The sequence below is a fragment of the Panthera tigris genome, chromosome F3 (assembly GCF_018350195.1).
Source record: "Panthera tigris isolate Pti1 chromosome F3, P.tigris_Pti1_mat1.1, whole genome shotgun sequence".
NCBI lineage: Eukaryota > Metazoa > Chordata > Mammalia > Carnivora > Felidae > Panthera > Panthera tigris.
In genome coordinates this window covers 64,180,882-64,206,833 of record NC_056678.1, presented here as the reverse complement: position 1 = coordinate 64,206,833, position 25,952 = coordinate 64,180,882, and the positions used below count along the sequence as shown (strand labels likewise).

The 25,952-nt window shown below is 51.1% G+C and overlaps 1 protein-coding gene across 2 annotated transcripts; it reads right to left on the bottom strand.

Moving 5' to 3' along the window:
- Positions 1-471: 471 nt before the first annotated feature.
- Positions 472-24,946, bottom strand: F11R (F11 receptor). 2 transcript variants are annotated; one of them, XM_042976992.1, is made up of 10 exons: positions 24,762-24,941; positions 5,190-5,258; positions 4,917-5,024; positions 4,583-4,729; positions 4,071-4,273; positions 3,579-3,681; positions 3,334-3,441; positions 3,102-3,114; positions 2,724-2,772; positions 472-2,590 (listed from the first exon to the last, which is right to left on the bottom strand). In XM_042976992.1, exons 1-10 carry the CDS (start codon positions 24,820-24,822, stop codon positions 2,555-2,557), a joined length of 897 nt encoding a protein of 298 aa, XP_042832926.1. In that variant the 5' UTR covers positions 24,823-24,941; the 3' UTR covers positions 472-2,554. The 2 variants fall into 2 exon arrangements, 1 of the variants encoding a protein (XP_042832926.1); XR_006214235.1 differs by lacking the exon at positions 3,334-3,441 and adding an exon at positions 3,215-3,285 and having other exon boundaries at positions 2,576-2,590; positions 24,762-24,946.
- Between the last annotated feature and the right edge of the window lie 1,006 nt (positions 24,947-25,952).

Sequence of the window (25,952 nt, the reverse complement as noted above, 5' to 3'; positions counted from 1 at the left end):
CCTCTCAAAGTGAATAAACTTTAAGGAAAAAATTAGGTTTTTTTCCTTAAAGTTATACTTTTTCACTTAACACCCCCCCCCCTTAAGGTGTCCCCATGCCCCATAAAGCATATTCTCCCTTCATCCAGAAAGGGACCAAACCCATTTCCCCTCCCCTTGATCTGTAGATTCTGTTAAGACAGAACAAACACATCCTTGACAAGCATTTTATCCGCAATTACAGTGGGTTCGTGTCTCAAACCACCAATGCCCATAGAATTCTTCCCTCCAAGTGTCACTGGAAAGAAACGTCCACTTGAGTCATTCCCATTCAAGCACGGGCCAACGGTAATTTGGGGAGAAAAGTTAACTATCGGTCTCCGTGGAAGGAGATCTCAAATCTCTTAAGACTATCGGGAAGGTTTTGAATCTCCAAACCACTCTGGAAGTCCCAGTTCGTTTACCACACAGAACTTCAGGCTGTAAACAAACTCAATGTGAAAAATAAACATTTATTACAAAATTAGCCTTGACATTTCGAAATGAAAGCAGGCAGGGTGTTTTCCAACTCAAGGGGACTGTGGTAAGCTGGAGAGGTGACTTCCAAGGCTGGTCACGCATGACTTCTGTTCACCACAAGTGACCATAGGGTGAGGAACCACTCACCTCAGACCTGATGGGACAATGAGTCACCTCTGCTTCCCTGTGGCCTTGTCTCCGCGTCCCTCCCACCCCGTCTCCCAACCAGGAGGCTGAAACACACTTTAAAAATCTCTTTCTTACTGAACCATTTCATCATCTCTGCTTTTACTGTTTAATTAAATTTTATCTCCATCTGAAAAAGCTCTTTTTTTATTGGCCCATGACCCTTAACCGATGGTTTGGCTAGGCTTGTTTTTCCTCTTGGATTCTCGATAGAAAACTCAACTCTGTCAGGGGTTTCCAGATCAGGGAATAAAACCTGGCAAAGTGGGGCTTAGCGTCCCCCACATTAAGAAGTTAAGCAAAATCAACCCTTGAAGACCCCCGTGTTCTCCCTCTCGCTCGTTAATAGACCGGGCGACTATGGTAGAGGGGGAAACAGAAATTTAAGGGCAAAAAGGGCTGTCCAGACGCACAAAGGAAAGCAACGTCAGGCAGGCCTACCTTCCCATCCCTCACACGCGGGTGGCCTGGCCACCTGGTCTCAAATTACCTTTCCTCTAAACAGCACCCCAGCCCCCAACTCCGCTCCAGTGAAGCAATGGTTACTTTACTGCTCTGGGGCAGTCTGTTCTCCTTAGAGAAGTCTTTCGATGCATCTGGTTGGCAGAGGGGGGAGGGGAGGGTGGGCACTTTCTCCCCTCAGTGGACCAGACCAGCGAGAACCCCAGGGCACAGCATCGGCTTCCTCCGGGTGTGCTCCCGCAGCCGAGGGCACTCCTCCCGCCGCCAGAGGGCTCCGGAATGAGGGCCCCAAGCTCAGAAGCTCTGCCTTGAGACGGGAGCCAGGAAGGGGTGGGACAGGGGGCCAGGACCAACCCAGGTTGTTGGGAAGCAGGGTTCCAGGCGCCTTCCTGTTTGTACAAAGGAGCCCAGGAACTTCACTTCCCCAACTTCCCGCGACGAGAGGCTTTGACAAACCAGCAACATCCGGCTACATCCAAACACACACCAACAGTCTCACCAAAGAGCGAAGACGCCCTGGACACACACCGCATTTCAGCAGAGAGCTAGGACCGAGCGCGCGAATGTGCACGCGCGCGCACACACGCACACGCACGCCCACACCCCACAGCAAAGAGCTAAGACCACTGCGCACATCCGCACGGCTCTGCAGACACATCTTAAAAGGGTCCATCCAGTTGTTCCAGCCAAGGGAAGGGTGATGGTCGGAGCTCCCAGCTCCAGCTTCCTTTTCTTTAGATCAGGGGTTTTAAAACCCTTCCGCTCAGTGTCCCCTGAGAGCCCCCCCCCCCCATGCTGTCCATAACAAAGCTCCGGTTTCTTTCTACAGACACAGATGGTGTCCGCCTGCGTTCAGGCCGGTGCAAGAGGGTCTCGGGGGCACTTCCCGTGGGAAGACAGAAGAAAGCGGAGTGGGCTGCAGGGGCGGGAGAGACTTGGTGTTGTCACCCCGCAACCTCTTCGGTGGCTCGGTCTCCAGTCCCCACTCTGGAACAGTGGGTCCCTCCTCACCACGGGAGGAAAGGGCCGAGGGACCAAACTCCAGATCCCTACTGGGGGGGAGGGGCCGCCGCCACACAGGGGGTATCGAGTGCCCCGCCACTGTTGCCACGTTCTGGGAAGGGAAGTCAAGGGGCGTGACGCTCAGGGCTGTTCCCTGATCCCTCGTAGGGATGGGGGACGAAAGCTTTTAAACAAGTCCCGGGCCACTCGGCAATGGCGGGAAAGGAAGGGCGGGATGCAGGGGGAAAGTGTACACAACCACATCCTAACTAAGATAAACGTGGGGACCCCTGTGGGGGCTAGAAGACGCGTAAGGGACCCTGTGAAACTACAGACGCCACGGGCCGGAGTCTGGTAGCACCGGAAGAAGGCAAGCACGGAGGACAGGAGATGAGTCGGACCAGGGTCACACCAGGAATGACGAGGTCTGCCTGAATTCCCCCTGGAGAAATAAAACGCCCAAATCAACCCTGTACACTCTTGTTTAGCTGATAAGCTCCTGAACCTGTAAACACAGGGGAGGAGCCCCTCATTCCCTCAGGGAGACCCTCCCGGTCCCAGGGGAGCACACTCACCTCACTGCGGGCAGCGGGCTGGCTGTAAATCACCTTCTTACTCGAGGTCCTGCGGACAAGCCAGAAGACGGAGACGCTCAGCAACCCCCGCCCCCCCCAAACCCGTGCTCTCTTTAACCTCTGCTGGCCAACGTTAGAGGCTCCACCGAGAACTCTACGGAAGCACAGAGCTCTCAGTAGGGAGGGGTGGGTGGAGGGAGACCCGACAAGTGCAAGGTCACAGGGAACGGAGAGAGGCAGACACACAGATGGCCACCCAACCAGGGTGGCCTCTGCCTCCAGCCCCTCCCCCCGGGGCCCGTCTCCGCTTCAAACCACACGCATCCTTGTTCTCAACCTCCTTTGGAGACCTCCCAGGATGGCAGGTGGCTCACTCACCCTTTCTTTGTTCCTGAAAAAGAAGAAAGGGGACCGTGAGCGTCAGCGGGATAGGGGCCGGCCGGGCGCAGAAGGCTGGGGGGAATGGCACTCAATAGGTCACTGGTGCTCACCCGGGAGAGAACCCCTGCACACGTGGGCTCACTATCAGGTCAGTACTCAGATGGCACCCAAGGACCGTGCCCTGGAATGGGGACGATACAAAGGAGAGCCGTTGAGGGCAAGTACTTACTGTCAAAGTAGCCTCGTCTATAGGCGAACCAGATGCCCAAAATCAAGAATCCAAGGAGAATGAGTGTGACAAGGACAGCTGCCACAATGCCCCCCACATTCAACTCCGCTGTGAGACACAAACGAGAGGTCAGTCCTCTGAGGGCTCACTCACGTGACTGACAACACCACCAAAGCCAGGGTGGAAAGCAGACCCCGGGCCCCACCCCAGGTCCCAGCTCAAGCCCCTGCTAGAGCCTTGCTCACCGGCTTCCATGCGCACAGCCTCTGACCTCATGGGCATCCCGTACCCATTCCGCGCCTCACAGGTGTACTCGCCCGTATCCCAGGCTGACACGGGATCGAAGACCTGAAGGGAGGAAATCGGTTGGCCTCCTGCCTACAGAAGCCAAGCACCTACTTCTGGTGTTTTGTAAGTAAGCTCTACGCCGGACGCGGGGATCGAACTCACGACCCCCGACACCAAGAGCCGCAGGCTCTACAGGAGCACCCCCCCCCCCCATCCTCGTTTTTAAATTGCAGTATCGTGGACATACGCTGTTGCACTGGGGTTTCGGGTGCACGGCAGAAGGATCTGTGCACCTTATGACACCCTCATCCTGAGAAGCATCCAAGCCCCCATCTTTAGTCTTCTGACCCTAACGCCAAGCTCATCTTGCTGCTTGTCTTCCCCACCTTCCAGGGCTCTTTGGCCCTGCCCCCCCCCCCCAATACCCTAACGCACCACCCCATCCTTACCAGCTCCCCTGTCTTTTTATTCAGGCTGTAGGAAGAGTTGCTGAAGGCGCGGTTGCCCTTGGGATCCGAAGGCATCGGGACCCCGTCCTTGAACCAGTAGTACTCAGAAGGGGGGGAGCCATCCTTCTCTGAGCAGGTCAGCACTGCCCGACTCCCGATGGTGGCAGAGGAGGGGATGTGGACCGTGGGCTTGGATGGAGGCACTGCGAAGGGACAGAAGGGGCCCAGCACAAGTTCAGACAGCGCCGCCTAGAGGCCAAGCGGAAGACAACCCCATAGGTCAGCTCCAGCCTCCACCCCTTACCAGGCCCTCCGCTTCCCACTGTGGGAGGGGGAGGGGCGGGGCTCGTCGCCTCTGCAGCACAGAGACTGAAGCCCCCCACCACTCCCCACTGCCCCCCCCCCCCCCCCAGCGCCCTGGCCATCAGTGAGCTCCAAAGCTCGGCAAAGCCCCTTGAGGACCTGGGAAGCAATGAATGCCAAACCCACACACAAAACGCGTGGGCACATACCAAGCACAGTGAGCTGGACGCTGACCTCCCCGTACGTGTTGCCGCCTTCGTCAGACACCATGCAAGTGTACGTCCCCGTGTCTTTCCGGGTCACCGAATGGAAAGTGATGCCACTGTGCGAGAAGGTGACTCGGTCTGCATAGGAGGCTACCAGGAGAGAGGAAGGGGCGGCCAGCTGAGTGCGCTGCGGGGCCACGAGAAGCTGGGTGGTGGCAGGGCAGGCCGCGTTAGAGTCCGCGGGACCTGGGCCCCAGGGTGCTCCTCTCCCCCGGGGGTCCGGCCCCGTCGACCCCTCCACAACCTAGGCCACCGGGGAGGAGGTGGGGCAACTCACCCGTGATCTTGTTTTTATAACAAACGAGGCTGGTGATGTCACCATGGGCGAACTTCCACTCCACGCGGGGGTTGGAGAAGCCCGAGTAGGAGCAGGACAACTTGGCGGCTGTGGGCAGCGCAAAAGTGAGCGGGACGAAGGAGCGGCGGCAGACGGAGGAGGAGAAGGGCCCCAAACTGCGTCGGCGGCTCTGCGCTGCCCGCCCTCCAGGCCCCAGGCGCACCTGCTTCCCCCCCTCCGCCCCACCCCCCTGCACGGCCGCCCACGACTCACGTTTGTCCTCAGGAACTCTGACATCGGGCTCAGAAGTATACACTGCGCCCCTGCCCAACGCCAGGGAGCCTGAGGAGGAGAGGGGTGGGCCATCAGGAGGGAGACACCAGAGCGGCCCAGCTGAAGGAGCTCCTGAGGCCCTTCCCGTGGCTTCTCCAAGGTGAAGAGACTCAGGAGATCCAGGCTCCCCCTGGGTCTCACGCCTCCTCACCAGTATCCTAAATACCTTCAAATGCTTTTTGCCACCATCGCAGGCCAATACTTCCATTATCAATGGAAATAAAATATTTCTCTCAGAGGTAATGTCTTTCATTTTTTTATTTTTCCCTCTGCAACTCCCAATAATCTAATTAGATTCCTAGTAGTCCAAGAACAGCTTCCCAAATGACTTTTCATGGTTCAGAGAAAGCTTCTCAACAAATAATTAATTGCAGTCACTTGTCAGACACTCCTGGCAGGAAGCCAGCAAAGCTGGAGGCAAGGGAGGTGGGTCAGGCAGGCAAGGAGGCAGGGAGGCAGGGAGGCAGGGAGGGAGGCAGGGGGGGCAGGGGGGCAGGGAGGGACACAAGGAGGGAGGGGAGGAGCAGTAATGAGGATAATAACAATACTCAACATTTGTAGGGCATTTTGTGCTTTTTAAAGTGTTTTCACCTACTTTACCCTGTTTGATCCTCGAAACCAGAATGACAGATCAGCAGGACAGGTGTTATTATCCCAGTTTTACATGAGGAACCAAGCCCATGAGAGAGACGTAAAGAATCGTGCCTAAGATCACGCAGCTGGGTCTGAGCTGGGGTCGGGACCAGAACTGGGCTAGATCCTCTCCTAGATCTAGACACGAGATCTCCTCGTGCCCAGTGGAGAAGGAAAAGAAGGGGTGGCATGTGCTGGGGGCACAGAGACGAGGCTGATTGCACGACAGGGTCGCTGGAGGGTCCAGCATTCCAAACGAAGCACCAGGGCCTGGGCTCAGACAGCCGGGCTCTGCTATAAACCTGCCCTTGGACAGTCACTCCCGTCCATGTTTTCCAAGTTCAAATTCACCACCTGGGCTTTCCTTATATCCCTAAGAGTCCCGTCTTCCTTAGATAAATGCAAGCACATTTTTCCTTTACGTAATCACTCGCATAACTGAATACGGTCTCGTGACCTCTGAAGCACCCTCTTCTCACCCAGAACACGAAAGGTTTGGACTAGATGTTCGCTCAAGTCCTTTAGGGTTTTTTGTGGGGGGTTTGGGGACGTTAATGTCTAACGAGGACTTTTATACATACATTGATATCTATGAGGACTTTTACACATACATTGATATCTATCTGACACAACACTGTGACTTCGTCCAGGTACGTATTCTCTCTCCCACTTTACAGATGAGAAAATTAAGTGTCTAAAAAAAGTTCTGCATCTAGCCCCAAGTTTTCATAGCTATGAAACGGCAGAGCTGAGAGGAAAACACAGGTTCCCCCTACACCCCCATTTCCCTCATTATGTCAGACTTTTATAAACCATGCGGTTTCTCAGAGAGGCCGTGGCTTAATGGGGGGCAGACTATGTAATAAAATGCCATTCTTTTATCTGTGAGCTATTTATACTAATATTACCTTATATGTGTGCATTTGGCATTACATTTTAATGTCAAATGTATAATCAAATATAATAACACGTAAGAAATTTAAACCAGATAGCCCTCCCTAAGTCGAAAACTGAGCCCATGGGAGTCTCTTACTCAGCTGTGAGGGGGGAACGCGGAGAATGAAATGCTTTGATTTTCGCCCGGATCAGCTTTCTCTGCTTCAACGATGGGCACTTGTTTTCTAAGATCCTCACATTTTACAATTTGCTACCCGTGATGTGCAGTGTGATGCTCGAACGAGATCTCTCTTCAGGAATGAAGGACTGACTTGTTGTCATCCAGCCTCTGGGACTTCTGCCAAATCAAAGCCCTCGGCCTATCAGCCCTTTCGGGGACAACAGCCGGGACACTGCGGGGCCCAGGGGCATGCGGTCCACCCGGGCAGGGACAGGGGCAGCTGGCATCCAATGCCTCATCACTGAATGAGAGGAGGGAAGCCCCAGGGAACCCCAGGTCTACTGCCCCAATCCCCCCCCACCACCCCACCACCCCCCAGCTCAGAACAACGCTGAAAAGCTATTCCCACCCCGTAAAGCTCCCTGGGGAATAGGTTGAAGCTACTCTGCAGCCCGAATTCTCCCTCTGCCCAACCCTGCTTCTTTTCCCTCCCCTGCCCTTCCCGAGCTGTGGACCCCAAGAGCCCTCCGTAATAAATGTCCTGGCACGATAAAGGACATCTCAGAGTCAGCTTCCTTAGAACCCAACCTATGACACGACCCAAATCAGGAAGAGCTTCTAATTCCACTAAAAACTAGCGTTTGAAATAAAGGGCCGCCAAAAAAGAAATGACAGCACAGGAATTTGGTGATTGTTTCCGCATCACTTCTGACGTCAGCTAAAGTTCTTTTGAGACCTCTCAGACCTCCGGATCTAAAACATTCAGGAACCACACACACACACACACACACACACACACACACACACACGTCCTCCCCAGCTCCTCAGTGTCCTGACCTCCATTGGCTAGTCCAGCCTTCTCTGGTTTAAAACACGGGCTCTGCCCCTCGCCTGGGTGGCTCAGTCGGTTAAGCATCCGACTTCGGCTAAGGTCACGATCTCACAGTTCACGAGTTCGAGCCCCGTGTTGGGATCTCTGCTGTAAGCACAGAGCCCACTTTGGATCCTGTCCGCCCCCCTTTCTTCCCCTCTCACACTCACTCTCTTGTTCTCTCTGTGAAAAATAAGTAAACGTATAATAATAATAATAAAATAAAATAAATAATAATAATAAAATATAAATAATAAAAAATAAATAAATAAATAAATAAATAAATAAATAAATAATAAAATAAAATAATAATAAAATAAAACATAGGGCCTGCCCCTCAATGCCATCCCACCTCCCTCGGAGGCAGGACTGCAGCTGACTGTCTGTGGCCTGTCAACACTCTCACTCTATTGTGCCTGTGAATCGTCGCATGTGTCATACTCAGCCTCACCAGTGCTCCCTCCTCACCGTGGGACACCTCAGCCACCGTGGTCCACGCCTCCCCCCACCCCCTCCCACCTCGCCCCTGAATAAGCCTCTGGAACCAAGCTGCCTGGTTCAAATCCCAGCTCTGGTACCTACTAGGCTGTGTGACTGGGCAAGCTACCTAAGTCGCTTTGAACCTCAGTTCACCCATCTGTAAAGTGGGGATAATAACAGTTTCTACATCAAAGGGCTGTGGTTGAGTTAAACAAGCTAATACAAATAAAGTGCTTTACAACAGGAAGCAGCAAACAACTATTATATTTTCTTATTATTATTATTATTATTATCATCATCATCATCATCTGCCCATAGGTTCTTCTCCACACACTTAATTGTTGACTTTAAAACTTTCTTCAATAAGACATATAAATAAATATAAACACTGCCTGAAAAATGCTTATGCTCCAGCCCACCAAACCACCTCTCCTCTATCATTGCAATTGTCTTGGAAAAGCTAACTCTTCTCTAGAACCTTCCCAGGTAGACCAGCAGAGCGGAGGGCTTCCCCTCACTGCACCCCATCTCCATCAGGACACCCAGGCTCTTGCCCATGGCCTTCATCTATGTTGTATTTCCCTTGCCTCCTCATCCCCCCACCCCCCAGACCTATAGTTGGCTCAATGACACACACAGTAAACCAAAATAGAAGGAAAGTTCACCCTTTCACCACGATGCTTAATTTACTACAAGTTCGCAGTAAGAAAAGCCACAAAGTCAAAGGCATCAACAGATTTTGGACCCTTTTGTGTACAGAAAACCTGCACTCAATCTCGCACACCTCTCTAGAGGGACTCCTCTCCTCCCTTCCTCCGCAAACTTTTATTTATTTGTTTGTTTGTTTGTTTTAGAGAGAGGGCACAAGCGAGTGAGGGGCAGAAAGAGAGAGAGACACAGACAGACAGACAAGGGGGGGCTCACCTGAGGCTCATGTTTTTTACCCAAAGCCAGGCTTGTGCTCACCCGTTGAGGGGCTCAAACTCATGGAACTTGAGATCACGACCTGAGCCAAAGTCAGACGCTTAACATGAGCCACCCGGGTGCCCTTCCTCTGCAAACTTCTTCAAAGAAGGCGTCTACACACAGTTCCCAGCCCAACACACTCAATCACCGCCTAACCTACCGCAATATGTCTTTGGCTCTCACCTTGGAATGAAAATTGCTTTTACTAAGATCACCATTCGCTCCTCAACTCTATGACGCCCTGATTATACGATAGAACAGCGATTTAATAACAGCTCCTTGGGGGGTGGGGACATCATATTAAATGTATAGTTAGGCTGTACGTCGCATCCCAATTTCCAAAACATTGAAGTAGTCTTAGAATTAAGGACAGCCACAATTGGCTTTTTCAGTTCCCTTCAGGGGCCCCTGTAAGAGGCCTGGCCCCGCCGACCACTCCCTTCCTCAGAAGTCACGCCGCCCCTTGGTTTCTGCGTGCCGCCCTTCTGGTCATCCCCACCACTGACGAGTTTTCTCATTCTCTCCCTTGAACCGTGCTTCCTCTGTGGATCCCTTAATATGAGTGCTCCCCAGCATTCTATCCTGGGCCTTTTCTCCTCTCCACGTTCTCTCCAGGAGATCTCGAACACCACCCCAAAACTCATCTGCACCCACACGCGGCCACCTCCAGTCCCCGCCTCCCACCTGAGCTCCTGCCCTCATCACCGGAGTCCCCACACCCCTCCCCATCTGCCGCCCGCTCCCTCCTCCTCCTCCTCCTCCTCCCCCAGGTCGGTGGTGGTGTCACGGTGTATTCCCATGTATCCCATCCGTCATCGTCAGTCAAACTGGAAGCCTTCCAGCAGCCACGTCTCCCCTCCTCAAGCAGCAAGCATTGGCATCGTCCCCTCCCAAATCTCCCTCAAACTGTGACCGTCACTTCTTAGCACCATCATCGTCTGACGAACCACAACTCGTCTCTCAAGCACACTTGGGTGTCTCTGCCTCATTTAATCTTAACCCACTCAGATCCACCCTCCATCCCAGGGCCGGAGGAAGGGCTAGTATTTACTGAGCACTTACTCTGTGCCAGGCAGTGCTGCAAGCATACTGTATGGTCTGTCTCTTCATCCCTGCCACCTTGGGAGTGGGGCGATACTGTTTATTACCATCACCTCTATTTTCTACACGGGGAAACTGAGGCCCCGAGCAGCAAACTGCTGGTGGTGATTCCAATCCAGGCAATTCCTGGGGCTGTGCTCTGCTCCAATCCACCACACAGCCTTCCTAAAAATGCCAATCTGACACTCGCCTCAAGCTTTCAAGGATTCCACATTGCCTCTCAGATAAAATTCAACGTGTTGGGGGCGCCTGGGTGGCTCGGCCAGTTAGGCACCTGACTCTTGATTTCAGCTCAGGTCACGATCTCATGGTTCATAGGATCGAGCCCACGTTGGGCTCTGCACTGAGAGCACAGAGCCTGCTTGGGATTCTCTCTCCTTCCCCCCCTACACCCCTCACCCTCAAAATAAATAAACAGTAAAAAAAAAACAAAAACAAAAAAAAAAAACACCAAATTCTTCATCAAGGCAGAGGCCCAGCAGTACCGGAGCCTCTGAAAGGCTGTCTACTCTTGGCGTGTTTCCCCTCTAGCAGTACAGAGGACTTAAAATTCCCAGCAAAGAGCCATTTCACAACGTCTGCTTTGCTCCTGCCGTTCCAGCTTTGCAGAACACCCTTTCCCCTCTTTCTCCCTCTGGTCAGCTATTCATCCACGTTATTTTCCAGGAAATGACCTACCAACCCCCGATCCTACCAGAGCCAGCTTCAGACCTCTTCCGGAGGCTTGAACTACCCCATGCAACACACGGGTGAAGTACTTCCCACGTTATAATGACGTCATCTGTGCACATAAGTCTCCCCTAGCAGACAGTTAACCCCCCAGGGAACAGGGACCAGGTGTTATTTATTATTCTGAGTACTCCGCGCTCAGCAGAATGCCTGGTACAACGTGACATTGAACAACACGGAGCCTTAAACGAATTAGGTCCTAGCAGACCATTCACCATAACATCTACTGTTAAGGTTTATCTACAAAGATAACCCCAGTTTTCACACTGGCAGATGGGGCACGCCCAAATGAGGAAAAAACAATTTGATCCAAAGCTCAATCTTTTTAAAAGTTTAAGAAACTATTCTACTTTCGGGGGGGGGAGGGGGGGGGAATGACTATTCCATCAATCTTTTTGTAAAAACTTAGTTTCAGAACATAAAAATTAAGTGTTTTTTTTTTTTAAGTTTATTTTTGAGGGAGAGAGAGAGAGAGAGAGAGAGAGAGGAAGAGAGAGAGTGAATCCAGAGCAGGCTCCACACTGTCAGCGTGGAGTCTGGAGTGGGCCTCAAACTCATGAACCGTGAGATTATGACCTGAGCCAAAACCAGGAATGGGACCCTTAACCTACTAAACCACTCAGGCACCCTAAGAATTGTGGGGTTTTTTAAAGATTTAAAAAAAATTTTTTTTACGTTTATTTTATTATTGAGAGACAGAGTAAGACAGAGCATGAGCATGGGAGGGGCAGAGAGAGGAGGAGACACAGAATCTGAAGCAGGTGCCAGGCTCTGAGCTGTCAGCACAGAGCCCGAAGCAGAGCTCGAACCCATCAACTGTGAGACCATGACCTGAGCTGAAGTCAGACGCCCAACCGACTGAGCCACCCAGGCGCCCCAAGATCTTTTTTTTTTAACACAAATTGTTTTTTAACATTCATTTATTTCTGAGAGACAGAGAGAACGTGAGCAAGGGAGGGGCAGAGAGAGAGGGAGACACAGAATCCAAAGCAGGCTCCAGGCTCTGAGCTGTCAGCACAGAACCCAGTGTGGGGCTCGAACTCACGAACTGTGTGATCACAACCTGAGTCGAAGTCGGACACTTAACCGACTGAGCCACCCAGGCACCCCAGGATTTTTTTTATTTTTAAGTAATCTCTACACCCAACATGGGGTTTGAATTCACAGCCCCAAGCAAGAGTCACATGCTCCACTGACTGAGCAGCCAGGCGCCCCCCAAATTAAGTGTTTTTAAATTTGCTTCATAGTTTTGTAATACAATCAGAGTACTCTGCACATGAGCAATTTCCAAGTGGCATTTTGCAACAGGGACTAATTTTGTTTTAAGTTTATTAATTTTTTTTGAGAGAGAAAGAGAGTACACATGGGGGAGGGGAAGAGAAAGGGAGACAGAGAATCTCAAGTAGGTTCTGCACCGTCAGTGCAGAGCCCCATGCGGCGCTTGAACTCATGAACGGTGAGATCATGACCTGAGCCGACTGAGCCACCCAGGCGCCCTGAGGGACTCGTTTCTCCGCGTGGGTCGCAGTGCTTACAGACTGCTTTCCTGCATCCAGGGAGGTGTGCAGAGACAAAAGAGGAAGTTGCAGGAGGTTTTCTGATGCAAGGTCTAAACCAGCAGCATGAAGTGGGGGAAGGATGTGAATCCATTGAAAACATCCCCACTGGGGGCGCCTGGGTGGCTCAGTCGGTTGAGCGTCCGACCTCGGCTCAGGTCATGATCTCACGGTCTGTGAGTTCGAGTCCCGCTTCGGGCTCTGTGCTGACAGCTCGGAGCCTGGAGCCTGCTTCGGATTCTGTGTCTCCCTCTCTCTCTGCCCCTCCCCTGCTCACGCTCTCTGTTTCTCAAAAATAAATAAATGTAAAAAAAAAAATTTTTTTTAATAAAAATAAACAACAACAACAAAAATCCCCACTGTCTTCATGACCACAACAGGGAACTCCAAGCAGGTTCAAGTCAGCTGGGGAAGAGGCCTTGGCCAGGTAGGGCATTGCTCTCACTGCAAAGGTATCTTCAACACAGTTTACGGTTGTTATGGACCAAATGGTGTTCCCTCAGCTCCTATGTGAAAGCCTGAATCCCTGGTACCTCAAAATGTGACCGTATCGGGGCGCCTGGGCGTCTCAGTCGGTCAAGCCACCAGCTATTCGTTTCAGCTCAGGTCATGATCTCAGTTTTTGGGTTCTGAGTTCGAGCCCTGCATCGGGCTCTGTGCTACAAAGTGAAGCCTGCTTGGAATTGTCTCTGCCCCTCCCCTGTTCATGCTCACTCACATGCTTGCACTCAGGCTCTCTCTCTCTCAAAATAAAGAAACTTAAAAAAAATGTAACTGTATCTGAAGACAAGGCCTGTCACAAGACAATTACATTAAAATAAGGCCCGTATGACACGCCCTAATCCAGTGTGACTGGTGTCCTTTATACAAAGAGACACCAAGGTGCTTATACAGAGGACAACCAGGGACAGAGTGGCTGCCTGCAAGCCAACGAGAGAGCCTCCAGAGGAAACCAACCCTAACACCGCAGTGGTCTTGAACTTCAAGCCTCTAGAACTGTAAGAAAATCAGTCACTGTTGTTTAAGCCCCCACCCTCACTCTCCCCATCCCTGTCTGTCTGTGATACATCGTGACCATGGCCCAAGAAGATGAATAGAAAGGTCTCAGCTGGACATCAGCAGTGAACATTCTGGCTGAATCCCCTGTAACTACAGCCTTGACTTAGGTAATTATGATGACATTTCCAGACAATGGAAGAATCAACGCTCTGCTCTGCAAAGAAAACCATCAACAGAATGAAAAGGCCGCCTACTGAATGGGAGAAAATATCTGTAAATCACTTATCTAATAAGGGATTAATATCCAAGAAAATTGAGAACATACAAAGAACTCACAACTCACTAGTAAAACAACAACAAGAACAAAACACAATCCAATTAAAAACTGGGCAGAGGATCCATATAGATGTTTTTCCAAAGAAGACATCCAGATGGCCAGCAGGTACATGAAAAGATGTTCAACATCGCTAATCATCAGGGAAACGCAAATCAAAACCAAAATGAAATCTCACCACGCGTTATTATCAGAGACAAGAAGTAACAAGCACCGGCAAGGATAGAGGAAAGAGAACCCTTGTGCATGCTGCTGGGAATGTAAACTGCTGTAGCCACTATGAAAAATAGTGTGGGCGTTCCTTGAGAAATTAAAAATAGAAATACCGTATGATCCAGAAATTCCACTACTGGGTGTCTATCTGAAGAAAAGAAAACCACTGCTTACGAAAGATATATGCACCCCATGTTCATTGCAGTGTTATTTACAATAGCCAAGATATGAAAACAACCTAGGTGTCCATCGATGAATGGATGAAGGATATGTGGTCCACACATGTAACAGTTTATTATTCAGCCGTAAAGAAGAATGAAACCTTGCCATTTGTGTTAACATGGGTAGACCTTGAGGCCATTATGCTACATGAAATAAGTCAGACATGGAAAGACAAATACCATAGGACCTCACTTATATGTGGGATCTAAATTAAAAACAAAACTGGGGCGCCTGGGTGGCTCAGTCGGTTAAGCCTCCGACTTCGGCTGAGGTCGTGAGGTCGTGATCTCGCAGTCCGTGAGTTCGAGCCCCGCGTCGGGCTCTGTGCTGACAGCTCAGAGCCTGGAGCCTGTTTCAGATTCTGTGTCTCCTTCTCTCTGACCCTCCCCCATTCATGCTCTGTCTCCCTCTGTCTCAAAAATAAATAAAGGTTAAATTAAAAACAAAACTAAGCTTGCAGATACAGAGAACAGACTGGTGGTTCCCAGAGGTGGGGGATGGGCAGTGGCAAAATGGTTGATGGGGGTCGAAGGTTACAAACTTTCAGTTATAAAGTAAGTAAGTCATGGAGACGTAATGTACGGCATAGTGACTACAGTTAATAACGCTATATTGCAGGGCGCCCGGGTGGCTCAGTCAGTTGAGCATCCAACTTCGGCTCAGGTCACGATCTCGCGGTTCATGGGTTTGAGCCCCACATCGGGCTCTGTGCTGACAGCTCAGAGCCTGGAGTCTGCTTCCAATTCTGTGTCTCCCTCTCTCTATGCCCCGCCCTGTTGTGCTCGGTCTCTCTCTCTCTCGAAAGTAGATAAACGTCAAAAAATTTTTTTTTTAAATAACACTGTATTATATCTCTGAAAGTTGCTAAGAGAGTAGATCTTAAAAAAGTTTCCATCACAAGAAAAAACAATTCTGTAACTATGTATGGGGATGAATGTTAACTAGATTTACTGTGGTGATTATTTTACCATCTATAGAAATATGGAATCATTATGATGTGTATCTGAAACTAATATAAGGCTGTGTCAACAAGAAAAATAAATAAATAATTAAAAGGAAAGAATCAACAGAACTCCTGAAAACCTTTTTATAAGACTTGTCCTATACTTTCAATTACAGTTGACCTTTGAATGACACAAGTTTGAACTTCACGGGTCTAGTTATACACAAAAATTTTTTAATACAGTACAGTATTGTAAATGTATCGTCTCATGATCTTAACATTTTTTTCTCTAGCTTAATTTATTGTAAGAACACACTATATAATACATATAACAAAATACGTGTTCATCAACTATTTATGTTATCAGTAAGGTTTTCAGTCAGTAGTAGGTTACTAGTTTTTCGGGAGTCAAAGAGTTATGCACAGATTTTCTTTCTTTCTTTTTTTAAAATGTATATCTATTTTTAGGAGAGAGAGAGAGAGAAGACAGAGAGTGAGCAGGAGAGGGGCAGGAGATAGAGAGAGACACAGAATCCGAAGCAGGCTCCAGGCTCTGAGCTGTCACCACAGAGCTCGATACACAGGGCTCAAACTCATGAACCTCGAGATCACGACCTGAGCCGAAGTCAGCTGCTCAACTGACTGAGCCACCCAGGCTCCCCTGCACAGATTTTCAACTCCATGGGGTTGAGACCCCAAAACCCATGCGTCGTTCAAGGGTCAACTGTAATCATATCTAAATTCTAGACACATATTACTGACCATGACCAAATGAATAACATAGGAGCAAGAATAAAATGATAATAGCAGTTAGCGTTTCTCGAATACTCACCACATGGCAGGACTCTTCTGAGCCCTTTACAGGATTAATTCATTTGATCTTTGCCATGATGCCATGAAATAAACCTTACTGTTGCTCTCATCTTCCAGATGAGTTCATTGGGGCACGTAAATTAAGTAATTTGCTCAAGTACAAAGCTAATAGGTGGCAGAGTAGGATTCTAACCCTGGGAATCTGGCTCCAGTATGATACATTATCAAAAACTATGTAAGAAATACATATTGCCATCTCAAAGGTCAAAGTAGATCAGAAGTATGTCCAAAATGTACAAGCAATATGTAGAATATGACCCTATATTTATAAATAATAAAAACAATCTGAGTATATGCATAACAAAATCTCTAAGAATAGATTCCAAGCACTAGACAGTGCATATTACCTGAGACCACAGGGAGCTTTTCTTCTCTATGTTCTATATTTGTGTCATCAGCAAGCACGGGATTAAGTGTTTTAATTTAGAGAAAAACGCGGGGGAAAGGGGATGAAAAAGGGGGAAAAGAAAATCAGATCACAAGAAGGAGAGAAGAAGAAACAAAGCCAAAAAGGAGAGGCAAAAACGTTGATTAAACAAAACCTTAATTTTTTCTAACGTTTATCTACTTTTGAGAGAGAGGGAGACAGAGCGTGAGCAGAGAAGGGGCAGAGAGAGGGGGAGACACAGAATCCGAAGCAGGCTCCGGGCTCGGAGCTGTCCGCACAGAGCCCGACGCGGGGCTCAAACCGACAAACCGTGAGATCATGACCTGGGCCGAAGTCTGGCGCTTAACCGGCTGAGCCACCCAGGCGCCCCTGATTAAACAAAACTTTAAAGGTGAAATGAGGTAATAGATGAGAAAGAAATATGAGAGTACTATACCATCGGGATCCTGTACAGTGCAGGTGAGTCTGATAAATTTCAAGGAGAGAAAAAGGGCAGGAGGTAAGGAGAGCAAAGGCGACTTGGAGACACTGTAGTTGACAATGGGGAAGTAGATAGGTGGTAGGAGTGGCTCAAGGGGGTGGGAGCGGGGAAGAGAAGTGAACCGGATAAAGAGAAGGGGAGACAGATAGTGATGCAGCCATTAATACTTAAATCAATCCCTACATGTTTTCATATGCTTCAGAAGAGAGTCGGTGGCGTAGAAATCTGTAAGACTGAGGATACAATTCTTGAAAACCACTATGTATCTGAATAATAAAACAACCGTGGCAAGTTATTATTTTCCAGAAGCAGACGCACGGATCTATCTCATCCCACCTGGTTTTCTTACATTGTGACTGAAGTAGATTCTAGGTTTCCTCCTCTTGAATCTGGGCACTGTCTTGTGACTGCTTCGACCAATGGAGTGTAATGGGAGAAATGACACAGTGAGCCCTCCATGAAGGTGGGTGCCATATGCATTGTGTCCTTAGATTCTAATTGCAAAAACCCCATGAGACACAAGTTCTATTGTCACCATCCCATGTTCCAGATGAGAACACTGAGCTTAGAACGGCTGCTCCAAATCACACAGCTATAAGCAGCAAAGTAGAAAGGGAATCTTGTTGTTGTTGTTGTTGTTGTTTTAAGTAATCTCTACGCCCAACATGGGGCTCAAAGTCACAACCTGGAGATCAAGAGTCGGATGCTCTACCAACGGAGCCAGCCAGGTGCTCCATGGTGGGAAGGGCATCTTAACCCAAGTCTGCCTAATTCCGAGGCTCTAAAACCATGATACTACCGGGGCTCAGTCAGTTAGTTGGCTCAGGTCATGATCTCATGGTACCTGGGTTTGAGCCCTGCATTGGGCTCTGCTCTTACAGCACAGAGCACGCTTCAGATCCTCTGTCTCCCTCTCTCTCTGCCCCTTCCCCGCTCACTCTCTCTCTCAAAAATAAATAAACATTAAAAAAAAATAATAATAAAGGGGCACCTGGGTGGTTCAGTCAGTTAAGCATCCAACTTCAGCTCAAGTCATGATCTCACAGTTCGTAAGTTTGAGCCTCGCATTGGGCATCGTGCTGACAGCTCGGAGCCTGGAGCCTGCTTCGGACTGTGTCTCCTCTCTCTGCCCCTCCCTTGCTCATGCTCTGTCTCTCTCAAAACTAAATAATCATTAAAACTCAAAATAATAATCATAATCATAAACTATGATGCTACAGAGCATCTCCATCAGACAAGCAAGAAAAGTCTACTCATCCTTCAAGATCCTTTTCAAATGCCCCTTGCCCCACTATGACTTTTCCCAGTCAAAATTAATCTTCCCCAACTTCTAGGAATGTAGCCTAAGAAAACACTCAAGAGTTAAGCTTAAAGATGGAACAATTTCATGTTATTTAGCACAGCAAAGAAAAAGAAAACCTCAAAGTCCAACAAAAGGTGAACAGTTCATTATGATACAGCCATACAGTAGAATACGATAGAATGGATTTTGTTTAAAGCATATTTTGCTTAAATATACACAGATACTACATTATTCATAAAGGAAAGACTACAATTAAACACCAACAGTAAGTATTTATCTCTTGATAATAGGCCTACGTGTGATTTTTTTTTCCATATTCCTGTTTTCCCATTTTTCTACACTGAGCACATATCGTGTCTCTCTCTTCTTTTTTAAGAAGTATATATGTACATTTTTTTAATGTTTATGTATTTTTGAGAGAGAAAGAGAGGCAGAGAGAGGGGGAGACACAGAATCTGAAGAGGCTCCAGGCTCAGAGCTGTCTGCACAGAGCCCGATGTGCGGACTCATGAACTGTGAGATCATGACCTGAGCCGAAGTCGGACGCTCAACCGAGCCACCCAGGCACCCCTATTGTTTCTTAATAAAAATTTATTGTTTTGAAAAATTGATCTCTTCCCTTTTATGCTCCCCATTTTGTACTTTGAGTGCAGCCGCTGGTACCCCCTTGTCAGTCTACGTCTGTAGTTCCTGGAGGAGAGAATCTGTAGGTCCCCAGCTCCTAGCACGGTGCCTTGCCAGCGAAGATGCTCCATGACCCCTAACTGAAGCACGCTGTGAGGACAAGGTGGTCACAGAGGGCGGAGGCTTCCAGCTAACAGAAGCCAGCAAGCATCCCTGTACATGTAGACCAGATCCGCCACAGAAAAGCTACTTCCTTCTACTACTTTATTTTTTTCTTTTTTTAATCTTTATTTATTTTTGAGAGAGAGAGACAGAGTGTGAGCAGGGGAGGAGCAGAGAGAGAGGGAGACACAGAATCCGAAGCCGGCTCCGGGCTCTGAGCTGTCAGCACCGAGTCTGATGCGGGGCTCGAACTCGCGAACCACGAGATCATGACCTGACGACCTGAGCCGAAGTCAGACGCTCAGCCGACTGAGCCACCCAGGCGCCCCTCCTTCTACTACTTTATTAAGAAAACTCTGAGGGCGCCTGGGTGGTTCGGTCGGTTAAGCATCTGACTCTTGATTTCGGCTCAGGTCATGATCTCAGGGTCGGAGAGATCAGACCCTGCCTCGGGCTCTGTGCTGCTGGTGGCAGAGCCTGCTGGGGATTTTCTCTCCCTCTTTGCCTCTCCCCACCCTCTCAAAATAAATAAATAAACTTAAAAAGAAAGAAAGAAAGAAAACTTTGTTTCCTCTACGCATCCTGTCCATTAGAAGAATGTTCCTTAAGTTGCTTTTCTGCCATGAGTTTGTTTGAATTCCTTTTTTTTTTTTTTTTTTTTTTTTAATAAAAGGAAGAAAAAGGAGGGAAACCAGCCAGCCAGTCTCTCTGGTCTTCTCTAAGAATTCCTCCGATCTTCGCCTCCAGGCATATGAGGTCCACGGGAGGTGGGGGGGGGAGGGGGGGGGAGGGGGCAGGAGCTGGAGAATGAGGGGGAGCCCTCACCTCCAAAAGGTTACTCCCGGGTTTCCTGATGTGAGCCAATTGTTTCCAATACCCCCAGCTCTCCTAAGAACTTTTTTCTTTTAATTTTTTTAATGTTTACTTATTTTTGAGAGAGAGAGAGACAGAGGGTGCACAAGTGAGGGAGGGGGAGACACAGAACCCGAAGCAGGCTCCGGGCTCCGAGCCGTCAGCCCAGAGCCCGACGCGGGGCTCGAACTCACGGACCGCGAGATCATCACCTGAGCCGAAGTCGGACGCTCAACCGACGGAGCCCCCCAGGCGCCCCATCGCCTCAGAACTTCTAGATAGCAGGTGTGGTCTCTGCTTTGTCCCTACTCTCTAGCACAGGGCTGGAACACGGTAGACACCAATGTTCACCGGATTAACAAATGAACTTGACAAAGCAATATACCATCAGGACCTGGCCCTAGGGCTTCTACCCCCGGTTTGCCCTTTCCTCCCCACCGGCCACCCTGTAGAGACGGAACTCGCTCCTGGGGGTTAGGGCAGGACGGATAAGGAATGCAGGGGCAAGAGGAAGGCTCTGCGAGCCCGACAGGCTGGGCTAAGTCTAAATAGCCCTTCTTGGCTGCGCTTAGAGTGACGTCAGTGGCTGGCCCGGTGGGCCCTCAGGAGGGCAGAAGGTGGGGCGGGCAGCGTGGGACAGGAGAGCTCTCACTGGAAGGCTCCCTCCCGACCTCGCTCGGCAGCATTCCCAGTTCTACCTGCTGGGCTCCTCCCCTCCCCCACCCATCTCCCCATTACAAGGCTGTGCCCGCCCACCCAGGGCTGCTCCCTCCAGGGGCCTGGCATCACACTTCCCGGTCGGGCCAGCTGCTTCCTCCTGTCCTATCCCCACATTGCAAAACAAATACCACAGCCGGACTTTAGACAGAAACCCTGCTTATCAGGGAGTCCCAGACAGATGAACTCTTGAGTTTTCAATGCCTGGCAAAGCCCAGCGTGCGTCCACTCACGCGGCTTCCCCCCCCCACCAAGCCCCCTCACAACGCCGCACCCTCGTCCACAATGACATCTGACGGGCCGTCATCCACATCTTTCCTGGACTGCGGCAAAGGAAGCTCGTCTGAGTCGGGAGGCCCCCAAGGTCTCCTCTCCTCGATCTAACAGAGGTGAAAAACCAGGCCCACCATTTCCAGCTTTTAAACCTATCTCTGAGCAAGGGTGCCAGTGTCCACAGAACAGGTGGTCCTCGACCCGGTGGACTTGGGGGGGTGGGGAGGGTGGGTCCTAATGACCAAGGCCACGGCACCCAAAAGGAAAAGATCTCCAGGGTATCCCAAAGCGAATGAAACAAGGGGCCTGATGTAGTAGAAAATCTGTAGTGTGCCTCATTTGGTGTAAGAAAGGGCAAAAACAAATACATATTTATATGTAATTGTGCCTGTGTAACAAAACACTGGAGGGGCGCCTGGGTGGCTCAGTCGGTTGGGTGTCCGACTTCAGCTCAGGTCACGATCTCACACTCCGTGAGTTCGAGCCCCGCGTCGGGCTCTGGGCTGATGGCTCGGAGCCTGGAGCCTGCTTCTGATTCTGTGTCTCCCTCTCTCTCTGCCCCTCCCCCGTTCATGCTCTGTCTCTCTCTGTATCAAAAAATAAATAAACGTTAAAAATTTTAAAAAAAAATTAAAAAAAAAAAAAAAACACTGGAAAGAGACCTAAGAATCAGGTGGGGGGGGGTGGGGCATGGACTGAACCTTCTACATCCTTCTGATTCTCAAACAATGTATTAACCTGTTCCTTTTCGTTGCAGGAGCTCTACCCCAAACCAAAACCAGGCCGGAGATCCCTGGCAAACCAGTGAAAGAAACCAGACAGAAACATGGTGAAGTGAAAGTGTCCTGGGGCCCGGAGGTGAAGACTGAGGCAGAGACACTGGAATCCCAGCCCCGCTCATTTCCTAGTTCCTAGTTCCTGCTGCCATCAGCCACTAGGCTTCAGGTTTCCAGGGAACAATTCTTTCCTGGGAGTAGCAACTGGCAGGCAGAGGGAGGGGAAAGGAGAAGTGACTCATCGACGTGGAGTTTGAGGTAAAGCTAGCAAAGCTCAACAGTAAAGCTGGAAGGGCTTGGGCGGGAACCGTCCCTGGAGAACACCAGCGCTCACAGGTGGACCCAGACACAGGGGGCCAGCAGCCCCTCCCTCCGGGAACAGCTCAGTGGGGACACCACCCTCAAGGAGGGGTGAGGAGGAAGGACCAGGGTTCCAGCCCAGGTTCCCCTTTCTTCCCCGTGGTGACACCAAAAGCCATCCTCGTCACACAGGACCCTGCTAAGCAGAAATGCCTCTCCCTCCCTGCTTGGGAGATAGCTGGAAACTTCTAAGTGCAGGTTCCCCAGGGAGAGGGAGACCGTGTTCTCCATCACTGGTTGGCTTTTCCCCAGGCCCAGTTCCCTCAGTGTTTGGGCTCCAATCCCTGGCCAACAGCCCGGGCCTTCCTCTCCGCTGAGCTCCCCAGGCTGGGGCTGGACCTTTGCTTGACTTGGATAATATCCTGCCCTTTTTCTTCTTCCTCTCTGATGGGCAGCAGCCCTGATGGAAGAGAGAGCATGTGGGCACCCACATATGATGCAGACATCCCTGGGTCACAGGACAGACCAGACACCCGAAAAACAGCCTTTAATGGAGTGCCTGGGTGGCTCAGCGGGTTAAGCATCCGACTTTGGCTCAGGTCATGATCTTGCAGTTTGTGGGTTTGAGCTCCAGGTCAGGCTCTGTGCTGACAGGTCAGAGCCTGGAGCCTGGTTGGGATTCTGTGTCTCCCTCTCTCTCTGCTCCTCCCCTGCTCATGCTCTATCTCTCTCTGTCCCTCAAAAATAAATGTAAAAAAAAAAAATTTTTAATGTGACATGGTCGGTTCCCCCATCCCCCGGACATGTTACTTCCCAGGACCCACAGTCCTGTCAAGCTGATGCAACATCACATCAGGTTCCCTGCGAACCATCTGAATCCCTGAAGAGACTGGAGGACGTCCCCCAGCTCAGGACGGTGTTACCACAATTCTTTCAGTGCCAGTATGAGATTATTGGGGGATGTCACAACGCACAACAGTAGGAAGAGAGAAAAGGGAAGACGAAGAGGAAGAAGACTGTGGCTCCAGCAGGCTTGTGAACCCGACACACTCTGTCACAAATAGAGTCACCACTGAGAAACTTCTGGGTCTGGGGAAGGGAGCACTGGCGCAGCATGAAGCCGAGTACCAGTAGGAGCCCCACACGGAACCGGCATGGGTGTCACAAGCAGTTCTACGGTGCAGGCAGAAATGAAAAAGCTGGAGAGTAGGAAAAGACTGGAAACTGAGGCAAAAAGGAAAATGGAGGCATAGAATGAAGAAGACAAGTGAGAGAAGACTCTAGTGGGAACTGAAAAGGTAAGAGGGTGGACCCGGGAGCGTGATCTCAGGCTGATGTTTGAGGTCGCGGTTCCCGTGCCACAGGGTGCTTGAGACGCGGACCCGGGAGTGGGAAAAGGAAAGGGACTCAGGAGATTTTGGTGCCATTCCCAGGTCCTTTCATCCATCTGGAAAAGTCATTTCCCCTCTCTGGACCTGTTTCCTTGTCTGTACAATAGGGCGAGGGTTAGACTTGCCTCTGGTCCAGTGCACCCCAAGGGCTTTTATGTTTTTGTGATGAGGGACAAAGAAATTGTCCATCCATCCGTCCAAGGGCAGGGAACCTATTTCCACGCTTCGCAACTGGGCAAAGTGAACCGCCGTATAACCACCGATGCGGCTTTTTGTTTTTAATTTTCGTTCCCTTCACACTTCCTAAAGCTTCGTTCTTCAAGGGACCAACGAAGATCCCCCCACAGATCGCATACCCGCACCACGACCCACAGAGGCACAGACCCTCAAGACCCTGGCGGACCACGTCCAGCTGCTGACACGGGTCGCCTGAACTAAGGCCCAAAGCATCCACGCAGCCCGGCCCATAGGCCCAAACCTATCTCTGGACGGAGGCAAGCCCCAGCAAGTGAGTCTCATTGTTCCACAGGAAAGGGAGTTTACAAAGGAAACAAAAACTCTCAGAGGCGGCCAGGGGGAGGGCAGAGCCCTGGCTCTGGGAAGCCTCCAGCCAACCGACAGGCAGGTCCTTCCCCTGGGAATAGTCCCTCGGTCAACAACAGCCACCAAGGGCTCTCAAGGTAGCTACTCCAGAAAGGAACTTGAAGTGCTGTGTGCTGAGAAAGTTCAGATTTGTAATTGATTTCTTCTTCGGACTTTGCACCCAGACACTTCTCCCGGTGGTTTCCCACCCCACCTCACCTCCAGTCGGTCTGCCCTGCCCACCCTTCAGGAGCAGACCACCCAGGGGCCGAAGGAGTCAGGGGTGCGGGGCTCGGGGCTTCTCCCGGGTTGGGCGCGGGTGTCGGGTGCGCGTTGCGGGGCAGGATGGCCCGCGCCGGCGCGGGCGGAGGGGTGCGCCTGGGCGGAGGGGTGCGCCTGGGTAGAGGCGTGCAGGGCCCTCGCCGGCAAGCGAGGCTGTGAAAAGCGGGGCCACCCCCTCCCGGTGGGTGCCGGGGCAGGGGGTGGGGGAGGGGAGCAGGCCACCCGCCGGGGGGGGGGGGGAGGGGGAGGGGAAACAGGGAAGGGCCAGGGGTGGAAAGGCAACTCGCTGGGTGAGGCTGGCGGGTTTCTCAACGCCTCTGCTGCCGCGGGCGAGGGGCGTGGGGAGCGCCTCCCTCCAACCTCTGACCCGACCCACCGATTCCCCCGAAACTCCGGGAACTTACTCAGGACGACCGACGTGAAGACGAGCAACTGTCTCCTCCCGGCTCTCGCCTCGGTCCCCATGGCGATCAGGACCCCGACGCGACGCGGCCGCTGCAGCCCCGGAGAGAGTCAGAGATTCCCCCGCAGCCACCCGCGGACTAAAACTCCAGCCGCCAGGTCGAGCCCCGCCCGGCCCCGCCCTCCACGGCGATTGGCCGGCGCCCCGCCCCTGCGCGCTCCCATTGGCGGAGGGAGTCGCCGCTCCCGCTGAGTGATTCACCGTCGCCAGGTGCGACCTCGGCCCCCGGCTCCCCGCCCCCCGGCGCTTGGCGCCTTTCCAAGCCCGAGCCGCCTCCGATTGGCCCGCGGGCCCGTCGCGTCCGGGGACCAGTGCGCACCTTCTGCAGGTGAGGACGCCCTGATTGGTCGGCGTTCCTCAAGTAGGGACTTTCTGACTGGCTGCTTCCGAGTCAGGACGGGAGGGAGAGCCCGGGGGAGGGCGGGGAGGGAGTTGTGCTGCGGGCCTCGTGGACACCCGGCTGGGTTTGCTTTCCGTGGCTTGGGTGTGGGTTTGCGGGTACATCGCCGGGTGCTGCGGGAACCTTGGCCCTCGTCCTTTGGCAGGTGAAAGCCACACATTCATATGGGGGGGGTGGGGGGAGAGGGACCCGGAGAGAAGAGGACGCGAGCCCCAAAACGCCATCCTCCGTCCGCCCCATCCGCAGCATCACAAGCTTCGAGAGGGGGAGCGCGGAGAGGAGGAAAGGGAAGGGAGCCCTCAACTCCAAGGCGGGAAAAGCAGAATTACCTTCTCTCAAGAACTTTAAACATCCGATGGGGTCACCCACACCCGGATAATACAAGCTGACCCACAGACAGATGCCCCGCAGACATCACCGTGAGAGCCAGGATTTGCCCTTTACGCACGTCCGATGTGTCAGCGAAACGCTACGTTTCAAAATTGTTTATCCTCTCTCTGTGACTCACAGTCGGGTGCTGACTAAGCCCCTCTTGCTATAGACTATGTTAACACTCGAGCTTTCTGTTAATGTTTATATTGTTGTGTCATTTTTTTTAATTGAAACTCACGCTCACCACCTTTACTATTTCTAGCTTTTGCTTTACCATGATTTCATCTTAACTGTTCTTGCCAAGTGGAAAACTTCCTGAACATGGTTTCATTGAGTGAAAAGTCCACACCTTTCTGCAAA

Coding starts and splice junctions, on each gene's coding strand:
- F11R (XM_042976992.1), bottom strand. CDS start 24,822: ATGGGGACCGAGGCGAGAGCCGGGAGGAGACAGTTGCTCGTCTTCACG. Junction 5,259..24,761: donor CTTCACGTCGGTCGTCCTGA/GTAAGTTCCCGG, acceptor TCTCCTCCTCAG/GCTCCCTGGCGTTGGGCAGG. Junction 4,730..4,916: donor TTATAAAAACAAGATCACGG/GTGAGTTGCCCC, acceptor CTCTCCTGGTAG/CCTCCTATGCAGACCGAGTC.